General features: G+C 46.1%; 1 protein-coding gene and 1 pseudogene across 1 annotated transcript; one reads left to right on the top strand and one right to left on the bottom strand.

Moving 5' to 3' along the window:
- Positions 1 to 283: 283 nt before the first annotated feature.
- LOC136531374 (probable WRKY transcription factor 48) lies at positions 284 to 5,253 on the top strand (annotated as a pseudogene).
- A 3,817-nt stretch (positions 5,254 to 9,070) lies between these two features.
- On the bottom strand, positions 9,071 to 10,918 carry LOC136531372 (UDP-glucose 6-dehydrogenase 5-like). The gene has a single exon (XM_066524039.1). It carries the CDS (start codon positions 10,872 to 10,874, stop codon positions 9,432 to 9,434), a length of 1,443 nt encoding a protein of 480 aa, XP_066380136.1. The 5' UTR covers positions 10,875 to 10,918; the 3' UTR covers positions 9,071 to 9,431.
- Between the last annotated feature and the right edge of the window lie 287 nt (positions 10,919 to 11,205).

Raw genomic sequence — 11,205 nt, 5'->3', positions numbered from 1 at the left:
GCCTTCCTTCTCTTGGAAGAGCCTTTCCTTCTTTCGTTGGAAGAGTTCTCTGACTGTATTAAATGTCAGTTTTGCCCCTCACTCACTGAAGACGCGACCGTGACCGCGAGAAAGTTCCAAAAATACCTAGCCTAGCGCTCCGACGCGTCTGCCCCGAGCACCGATAAAAATCTCGACAGCAACGTCTCGTTAATTAATAAATTAATTACGCTACCCCGCGCCCGACCCGAATAAAACAACGCGGCGCGCGGCACCACACTAAAAATCCACCACTCCCCAGTCCCCAGCAGCAGCACCACGCCGCTACAAAGGCAGGAGAGCACAAGCAAAGCGCAAACCCTCGCTCAGGCCGGGCGGCCGGCCTCTAGCGAGCTTGCTATCCAAGCCAGTGACAAAGAGTACTCGCTCGATCGCGCCGCCGCAGCTAGCTAGGAAGCAAGCTACAGAGCCAAGAGATCGATCGATCGGATCGCATCGGTGCTAGCTGCCCATGGCCGGCGCCGCCGGCGACAGATCGGAGGACGTCGGCGCCGACTGGCCGTTCGGTGGCGCCGCCGACGCCTTCACGGAGTACTCGTCCGTTTTCGCGGAGCTCGGCTGGCCGGGCGGCCTGCTAGCCGGCGGGGAGCTCCCGGTGCTGGATCTGCCCGAGGCAGCAGCACCGCTGCCGTCGCAGCTGTCCATGGAGCGGTCGGAGGACCCGGCACCCGCTCGGTCGGTCGACGCCGGCGCGTCGTCGAGCTCGAGCTGGGACGGCGACGGCGCCGCACCGGGGAACGACGACGACGATCGGAAGGCGGCGCCGGCCGCCGAGGCAGCGTAAGTGCATGCATGCATAGACGCCGACACTTGGCCGGCGCTTGGCTTGGCTCGCCGGCGAGTGGCAGGGCTGTAATTTCGGAGCACCGCACGAAAGCGAGGCTCCGCGACGCGTTTCTACTGCGTGCACTGTTTAGCTCGCGAATTTTGGAAATTTAGCTCACTTTCATTTTTATTTAGCAATTAGTATTTAATCATAGATTAATTAGGTTTAAAACGTTCGTCTAGTAATTTTCAACTAAACTGTGTAATTAATTTTTTTTCATCTATATTTAATGTTTTATGCATGAATGGTAAGATTGAGTACTTTTTGGGAAATAAACAACCACTCAGATCCGCGATTTGCGTGCGCGGATTGTTCCAAGTTTCACGCGGTTTCCTTTGTTTTTTCCTCGTCTATCTACGCCCCCTTTTTTAATATATACCCCCGTATGCTGCATTTCCGTAGATTATCGTCGGTCGGTATTTTCGTATACTGTTCACGTGTTCGTATGCATATGCACGAGATTATTTAATTTTTTTTTGTTGGGATGCAGTTTGTGCTTGTGCATCTTGGTGTCAAATAGATCCAAACGTACGGTTTCATTTCAAAGTTGCATGTGGTCAAAGCTAATGGATAGAAAGTTGTTCATCGAAGAAAAGGGAAAAGTGTACATACATGATATACATGTATCATGTATGTCTATGTGTCTATGTTCTAGCGGCGATGGATGGGTGGGGTTGTGTGTGTTTCTGCATTCCATGCTCGCTCCCACCTTTTTTCCTCGCTGATCTGCATGCTGCCATCAGCAACGTTGGCGGCGAGCGGCATCCGGTGGGCTGGGCCGGGGTGTGGCCGGCGTGGCCACGTCGTCCGCCGTCCCTGGTCCTGGTCCTGCCATGATCGGCCGACCAATTTCCTTGTCTTACCCTACCTTTGCCATGTTCAGTGCGCATTGAATCTTGCACTCCAGCCTACGCAGCATTAACTGCTTGCAGGCATGGATGGATCGAAACACACTGTTCCTTGTCATAGCTGCTCATAGATCTGCCCACTGTCACTATGAACTGCCGCCAGTACACGACATGCTTATTTATACGTAGGAGTACGCCTACATGCTTAGTATTATACTAGTACATTTTCATTAGCAGATTTAGTACCTTTTTGAAGGAACAAAAAACATGTAAGTCGTATCTGATATAGCTAGTTGTTGGATTTGCGTATGCAGGGGTAGGAAGCCGGCGGCGGCGACGGCGAAGAAGGGGCAGAAGCGGCCGCGGCAGCCGCGGTTCGCGTTCATGACAAAGAGCGAGATCGATCACCTCGAGGACGGCTACAGATGGAGGAAGTATGGCCAGAAAGCTGTCAAGAACAGCCCTTTCCCAAGGTTGATTGCATTGCCAGCTTTATAGATGAACTTGAGTGTGCTACACTGCTAGTACTTTATTAACTACGTCTTGCATTCTCTAGCTAATTTTATGTGCATACATACGTATATACGCAACGGCCCCGTTCGCTTCGCTAAAAAAATAAGCTGAAACACTATTCCGGCTAATTTGTTGGGAGAGTAAAACATTGTTTCAGTTAAAAAACAAGCTGAAAAGTATGGATTATTAGATAAGCGAACAGAGCCAACATGGCTTTACCTTGTTTTTCACTGTTTTCCTCTCTCATCCAAATGCTACTGCATTGTGTTTCAATTCTTCTTTCAACAGGCAAATCACTCATTGTTCATGCTTAATTAAAATGCCCCCCCGCTGTTTGCGGTTTTGCTAGTTCGCTACATACCATGACTTTTAATTTTTACCAAGAATATATGAAGTTAGGAAATCTACATAATACTTTTAACGCATACATGAACATAGGTATTTTTTTGCATCACTGGCATGCGATTAATTATAACTAACACACGAGCGAGTCAAATCAAATTGGGCTAAATTTCTTGAGCAGGAGTTACTACAGATGCACCAACAGCAAATGCACGGTGAAGAAGCGCGTGGAGCGGTCCTCCAACGATCCCTCCGTGGTCATCACCACCTACGAGGGCCAGCACTGCCACCACATTGGTCCATTCCATCGCGGCAGCGGCGGAGGCGGCGGCGGCGCAGCCGCGGCGCGCTACCACAGCGCGGCGGCGGTTGCGCTTGCGGAGCAAATGTCTTCGACGTCGTCGTCGTTCATCCCAGCGCGGCACCTCTACAGCTTGCCGCCGTTGCACCCACAGAGCTCCCTGTCCTCAGAGACCGTCGTCAGCTGGGCGACGACTACGACATCCTTTTCAGCATGTTAACGACGGCGGCGAGCTGCGGCGGGCTAGCTACAGCTCGATGGTGTCCATGGCGCAGTCGCCGTCAACACCATCATCAGTGCCTCCGCCGGCTGCCATTTCAGTTGAGAAGGCGGGGCTACTGGACGATATGGTGCCCCATGGTGTAAGGCATGGAACGCCATGATGATGCCAATATGGTAAGAAACTGAGCTAGAATATGATATCGACTTATGCTGGTTTTTATTTGTAGAGTGATGCGTGGTCGGAGCCTCATATCAAATGATGCTTCCGTATATACTTAAAGTTTCATGTTGTTTTAATTTCTTCATGGCATAGTATATATTTTGGCCAAGATCCTATTTAACTGAAGTGGCATAAATTTGTTTGTTATTATTGTATGCTTTCCTAACTAATATGCTAACCTCAACTTTAATTTGATATTGGACCACTTCATGATTGTTTTTCATACTTTTTTTTTGCATAAACGGACTAGTAGGCTAAGCATCTTTGCAATTTATGTAACCTTTATTTTAATGAAAGTATATGTAGCGAGATACTAAATCTACATTACCAGGTTTACAATAAAATCGATATTCATACCATCAGTAGCTAGGCAGTAATTCCCTGGTGGTTGCATATATATGTATAGCTGGATGCCTAGCTATACCTTATAATTGATTCACGGATAAAATGCACGGTAAGATATAAGCTGTGGAATATTGGTGTGTACGTAGTACGTTGTAGCTAGGAGCAATTGGCACTTCATGCATGGCGCATATATATGAACGTATTCATGTCTGCTAGTGCGCATGTGACTCTGAGGGGACTCAACAATGGATTAGAATCTTTTTGAAGGACATATAATTAAACTGTATGTAGTGCACAAGTACTAGAGTCGTTGGCAGACTAAAGTACAGATCGAGCATATGCATGCATACATACATATGTGATACTCCCAAGTTTAGATTTCTTAGGGAATATATAATTGTATACAAGTTATTTTCTCTACCTTTTTTTAATGTTTCTATTGCATTTCCAATTGCCCTGGCTGTCAGTTCCCTCTCCCAAATGTCCATGGCTGAAAGCTACCAGCACACATACACATGACACATTAGGGGAATGCAAAATGCAGTGCAGACATAAGTAACGCCTTATATATTCCTTTCAACTACTTGGTTGGAATCCTCTACAAAATATATAAACACCCATCGGCGTATAGTATATCAGAAAGGAAAGACGCGTGTGTTTTGCGTTCATACTTGTGCACATGTAGGACCATTTATTTGCTTTTGTTCTTCAGCATATAAAGTGACTTGACTTGACTTGACCTGTGGAGTCGATCTGATCTAACGTAAGGGCTTATTTAGTTCTTCCTCAAAAGTTTACACCATATTCCATTAAATATTTGGACAGATGCATAGAGTATTAAATATAGACTAAAAAATAACTAATTGCACAGATTACGACTACTCTGCGAGATGAATCTTTTAAGCCTAATTAGCCCATGATTTAACAATAAAGTACTACAGTAACCCATGTGCTGGTGACGAATTATTTAGGCTTAATAATTTCGTCTCGCGGTTTACTGATGGATTCTGTAATTTGTTTTTTTATTAATATCCGAACACCCCATGCGACATCTCTATGTGATACCCGATGTGACACCCCAAAACTTTACACCCAGAAACTAAAGGCCTAGCTCACTTACATTTTTCAGACGTATCTATCTGAAGTCACCTCTCGGAGGTCGTCGGCACTACCAGCTGGAAGGCAGAGATCAAGTGATCAACCAGCTAGCTAGGGTTTTCTCCTGCTGGATTCATCAATAGTTAAATTTATCTATTACGATAATGCATGTGGATTATCGATCTTATAGCTAGAGAATATGTATATATACTCAGCTCATTTATCCAGATTTGCTTATGGTCAATTAATGGCACTGATCTCCATTGGACCTGCAGGTGGATGTATAACAGTACTTGTACTTTTCATGGCGAATTTTTATGCCAAATTAACTTATATCTGGTTATTACATGGTGCTTATGGTCAATGGCTTAATTAAGCTAGCCCTTCAATATTTTTTTTGGAAACCAACAGGCACGAGGACGGCCTACTATGTTAGTCCTTCGTTATTACCACTCTCTGTCCAAAATTATAAGTTATTTTAACTTTTCTAGATATATAGTTTTTGTTATGCACACCTAGATATACAATATATCTATATTATACATAATAAAAGTCGTGTATGAAAAAAACCAAAAAAACCTTAGAACGGAGTGAGTACTATGCATTTCTACGTTTTTTTTTTGAAACGAATGAATTTCTATGTTGCTTGTGTAGATATCTGCCTATGCACGTATGTTTTTCTAATTATTACTGCTGTACCTACTACAACTTTAACACTGAAATTAGAATTAATAGAGAAATAATGCTCAGACTTTATTATTACTTTCCCTAGAATATAGCTGGATAAAGTGGCTGTGCACACCATATGCCAACCATATCTACTCCTGCTAACTTTATTATACTTATATCCTCTGTAACTAACCCTACATGGAATTAATTTGGTGTGGATGGAATGTCCCCTTTCGCTCGACCATGCATCTCCGTCTGCTTCGACTGCTACCGCCACTACTACGTGAGGTGTCCCCGAGTTTCACATGCATGGATGCAGATAGCCTAGATGCAGAGGGCGGCACCTTTACTAGCCTGGCCCTGTCCTACAGAAAAGGACGTCCGCGAGCGAGCCGTATCCTCTTTCGCGTGGAGACCTCGCCATCGTATCCTAGCTTGCGCTTCGTCCGCGGCAACGGCGGTGGCGCTACGCCATTATGCTTCTCGATCGTGCCCGTCGTGTTGATGGATCGTGATGGTTGTTTTTCGGTGCTGGTGCTCGCCGGCTGGCTTCTGCCAAGAAAAGTGTACGCGCCGCCGTGTGAAACAGAGGTGGACGAATGAAGCGACGGATGTCAGCCGTGTGTCGTCGGGAACGGAACTACGCGTCGGTGGGAAAGTTCGCGGAAAGCAGCTAGCTGCTCCACTGTCCACCCCCCTGCCGTCTCCGGCCTGGGGAAGGTACATATGTGCCGTGCTCAAGTGCTGGTCGCCGTTCGTGCGCCACTTGGCTCGCTTGACCTGGCCTGCTTGACTGCTTGTGTAGTCCAATATACTCCCTCCGTGGTCCTATATTAAGCTGGACTAGATTTATAAAAAATAAATGCAACATTTATATCTCTAAATAAGTTTATTATAAAAATAGATTTAAAGATCTATGTAATGATATTAATTATGTGTAATAAATATTAATATTTTAATATAAAATTAATCAAAATTATTTTTTGAAAAGCGAGAACGACATATATTTTGGGACATGTGGAGTATTCCTTGTATACTTCCTCCATCTCACATAAGAAGAGTTATTTGTGATGCACTTGGCCAAGCTTTCTTAAGTTTAATTATATTAATAATACGGAGTATTTATATATCTAAATAATTTTATTTCTAAAAATAATATTTAATTATCCATCTAATGACACTAGTTATGTATAAAATACTAATATTTATATATAGTCAAAATTAAAAATGTTTAACTTCCTGCAAAGTGAGAACGACATTTTCTATGGAGCAAAGAGCAATATCTAATAGTAGAATTATATAATTACAAAATAATGAAAAGATATATTTCAACCGCTGACTTGCAATAAACAATAGATACATGCATGTGCCGCTCCACTTTTCACGACCAATGTGTATCTTCGTACTCGTACTCGTCGGCGCATAAAGCGTAGTGTAGTGGCACACATCGCATGCCGGTTGCCGGTCGGATGGGATATGCCCGGTCGTCGACTCAGCGTCTGCAGCTGCAAGTCCACTGACACGGCGGCACCGGCGTGGCACGGGCTCATGTCCTCGGCTGTTCCCCCCGTTACACCAGCAGGCTGCAGCCGGGCCGAATCGTCACTCGCCCAGACCCACCGTGCGAATTCGGTCGCTAAACGGGCCGGTGCGGCGTTACCCGTGCGCTTCGGCTCCTCTCTCTCTCTTCTTTGGATTCTTCACGCGAGAAGGCGCACCGCCGGCCTTTGAAGTTGCACGGACGTTGGGTTGCGTCAAGCGGATTAGGTCGGAACTAAGAATATTTTCTTGTGATTTCTGAAACTAAAACATGTTCCATGAAAAGCTATAACGACAATTTTCTTTCAAAGCTAGAATGATTTTCTACTGAAGCTACAGCAAAATTTCCGTAGATCTACATATTTCCCCGCTCAGTAAAAAAATGTTACAACTTCATGACAGTAAAAGTTCTTCTACAAAGTGCCATCCTAATATACTCTCAAGTGACATTGTTTAAATCCTTCTATTGCAAAAATAAATACAAAGGTGTAACCAGAAAAAATTTATCGTTGGTGGAGGTAGCCAGATATCATGAGGGGCTCTTTTCCTTCCCTTCTTGCTCTCTATTTTTCTTCCTCCTCTTTCGCATAAAATGGAGAGGAGCTTCATTGCCTAGGACCAGAGTTGGTAGGATTCTCGAGGCCACCCTCTGGCTCTGCTAGCCCCACTGTTGGATCCGCCGCAGCATGGATCACACAAACAATGCAGTTGTCAGCCTTTCAGCACCATCAATGGATGTGCCTTGTCCATGTATGGGACACCCTTCATCTTGTCCTCCAATGCCACACAAGGGTGCTGGTTGAGAGAGAGTTTAAATTGGGATAAGATCCGAACAAGTATTCAAGATCTGGAGACAGATTCGCTGTCACCAGCAGGAAACCATGACAACACCCTGACTATTTTCTTGACCGCTGGTGTATGTTTTCAGTTTGGAGAAGACGGAAGAACTTCTGAACAATCTAAAGATTAACCTAGAGAATGGAGATGAGGACGACGCTGCACCTTCCTGGGTGTTTCTAACTTTTTATCGGTTAGGAGAGGTTTTCAGTTTGGTGGAGAGTAGTTTCTTTTTCCTTGCCGGTGCCTTCATGCACATAAAACTGAGTTGTAAACTAAATTCCACAGTACTTTTTTTTTCAATACTCCCTCTATTCTAAATCTCTCTGTTCCAAACTATAAGCAAGCCATAAGAGCAAGTATAATAAGGAGCTATAAGCAGGTTGAATGCTGAGGTGGAGGAGAGAGGGAAGGAGAGAGATGAGAAGCGGGTTGTAAGTTTACGACCGGCTTGGACACAAGAACCAAGAAACTCTGTGAGAGAGACAAGTGAGCCATATATTAGATGTAAAGATGTAACTATTATATGGATGGGCTGAGCAAGTAGGCTATAAGAATTCATACAGCCAACAGTCGGCTGTATCGTATTATTAGCCTTCTGAGAGTAGGACCATAGGCCAATGGTATAAAAACAGGAAGGAGGACAAGTCATTCACCAGCACGAGCCGCGTCGTCAATAGCACCAGCAAAATCCGTGAACTTTGGTGAGGCCGGTGAAAATGTTTATGAAAATGGGGAGCCAAATTCATTGCTGCAGGGCTGCATTGCACCTTGTGATTATTTACTCACAAATCCGATGCTTTAGAGTTGTAGTGATTACCTAGAGGGCGGGCGTCCATTGGTTTTAGAGGTAATGCATGTGACATCTGAATGGTGATCATGGGGCTGTTAGGTCTTCACCTACTAAGCACGTTGTAGCCAAGTAAAAACTGGCATGTTACAATTAGGATCATCAAATTGGTGAACGGGGCTTGTCCAACTTTTACCAGAAGAATGTGACATAGTGAAAAAAAATCTCTTTAAGCCAAATTTTGGTACGCAGCCAAGCTCAGGCATGTAGGAAACCAAATACACGTGAATCGTTCATCGTTGATGTGAAAGGAAAACAGAGATTACACCTTTATCATAGAAGAGAATGCACTATGCGCTACTACTACTAGTGCCTTAATCTACCTGCAGGCATTTCGTTCACATCGCATTTTTACTGCGCTAGGGTACTAACATTCTTTGTGGAAAGATAAAGGATGAAACTTCTTTGTGCAAAGATAAAGGATGAAACGTGAGACAAGTATTGTTATTCTGCAAAAAAGAAACATATCGATCGTATAACTTTTAGGAATACAATTGAAGAATCAACCGGCTATAGCAGGTCCAGGGTACAACCGTACAAGGAAATTTCCTCAAGCAGAGCACAAGTGCCTGAGGATTTTTACATCTACAAGACGTCCTCCAACATGAAATACACCAAACAGGGGATACTAGCAGCGCCGTCCAACTTTTACTTTTATGCCTGACACTGAGAGAAAATCGTAGCGTAGCCTGCAAAAACAAACTGTAATAAAGAATGGTCAACCAGTTCCTCTTCCTTCCCCGAATCCAATCCATGGAGCTCCTCGGATGAGGGAGGGGGAATTAAGCGACCGCGGGCATGTCCTTAAGCCAGGCGTCGAGCGGCTTGCCGATGGAGTAGACGATGAAGCCGATCTCCCTCAGCTTCTCGGGGTCGACGATGTTGCGGCCGTCGAAGACGAAGGCAGGCTTCTGCATGTTGTCGAAGATCTTCTGGTAGTCCAGGGTCTTGAACTCGTCCCACTCGGTCAGGATGCACAGCCCGTGGGCACCCTTGGTGGCCTCGTACGCGTCCCACACGCAGCTCACCTGCTTCACGGCCGTGGGGCTCGTTGGCTGCAGGTGCATCGGGTGGTCCCAGTCGAACTTGTTCATGGCCAGGTCCCGCTGGATCTGGTCCTCCGTCACCTGGGGGTCGTAGATGTTGATCTGGGCCTTGTCACCCAACAGGCCCTTGCAGACGTCAATGGCCGGGGTCTCCCTGGTGTCACCGGTGTCCTTCTTGAAGGCGAAGCCAAGAACAGCAATCTTCTTGCCGGCGACGGTGTTGAACATGGAGGACACGACACGGTTGACGAACCGGCTCTTCTGGTAGTCGTTGATCTTGATCACCTGCTTCCAGTAGTTGGCCACGTCGGGCAGGCCATTGCACTCGCAGATGTACACCAAGTTCAGGATGTCCTTCTGGAAGCAAGAGCCACCGAAGCCAACACTGGCGTTCAGGAACTTGGGGCCAATCCTGGTGTCCTTGCCCACAGCGTGAGCCACCTCAGACACATTGGCACCTGTGGCTTCGCAGAGGGCAGAGATGGCGTTCACAGAGGAGATCCTCTGTGCCAAGAATGCGTTGGCAGCGAGCTTGGAGAGCTCAGCAGACCACAGGTTGGTGGTGAGGATCCTGTCCTCGGGAACCCAGTGAGCATACACATCCTTGAGAGCCTGGACGGCCTTCCTGCCCTCAGGGGTCTCCCGGCCACCGATGAGCACCCTGTCAGGCTTGAACAGGTCCTCAATAGCAGTGCCCTCCGCAAGGAACTCTGGGTTTGAAAGGATCTGGTAGTTGATGCCCTTGCTGTTGTGGGTCAAGATCTTCTCAATAGCCTCAGCGGTCTTGACAGGGACAGTGGACTTCTCAACAACAATCTTGTCAGACTTGGAGACATCAGCGATCATACGAGCAGCACTCTCCCAGTAGGTGAGGTCAGCAGCCTTGCCAGCTCCAAGCCCACGGGTCTTGGTGGGGGTGTTCACCGAGACGAAGATAATGTCAGCCTCAGCGACGTGCTTCTCAACATCAGTGCTGAAGAAGAGGTTCTTGCCCCTGCACTGCTTCACAACATCATCGAGACCAGGCTCGTAGATCGGGAGGGTGTCGCTGTTCCAGGCCTCAATGCGGGGCTTGGAGATGTCAACAACAACAACCTCAATGTCTGGGCACTTGAGGGCAATGACGGCCATGGTCGGGCCACCGACATAGCCAGCACCGATGCAGCAGATCTTCACCATCTTGTCAGATAGGTCTGTGACCTGTAATTGCAAAAGGTGCTTCATTAGTGGATTGTAAAATAGAGCACATACCCTGAGAGTATCTGACAGATGAGACATGTCAACAAAGTTTCCCAAGTTAACAGAAGCAATCAGGATTCACAAGCAAAAGCACCAGATCCTGAACACTAGACTACTAGTGCACGACTGAAATAACAGAGCATAGCTAAACATGTTCTGAGAAGGTTAATTAAGTGAACTGAATAAATAGGAGTTCGGATATACTGGGTATAGCAATTGGCAACATCTACCTACCAGGTCAAACCACATCTAAAAAGGTTTGTTTTTGGTG

This window comes from Miscanthus floridulus, unplaced genomic scaffold (assembly GCF_019320115.1).
Source record: "Miscanthus floridulus cultivar M001 unplaced genomic scaffold, ASM1932011v1 fs_334_1_2, whole genome shotgun sequence".
Classification (NCBI taxonomy): Eukaryota; Viridiplantae; Streptophyta; class Magnoliopsida; order Poales; family Poaceae; genus Miscanthus; species Miscanthus floridulus.
Note: the sequence above shows the minus strand (reverse complement) of the source record. Positions and strands in the feature narration are given on the sequence as shown.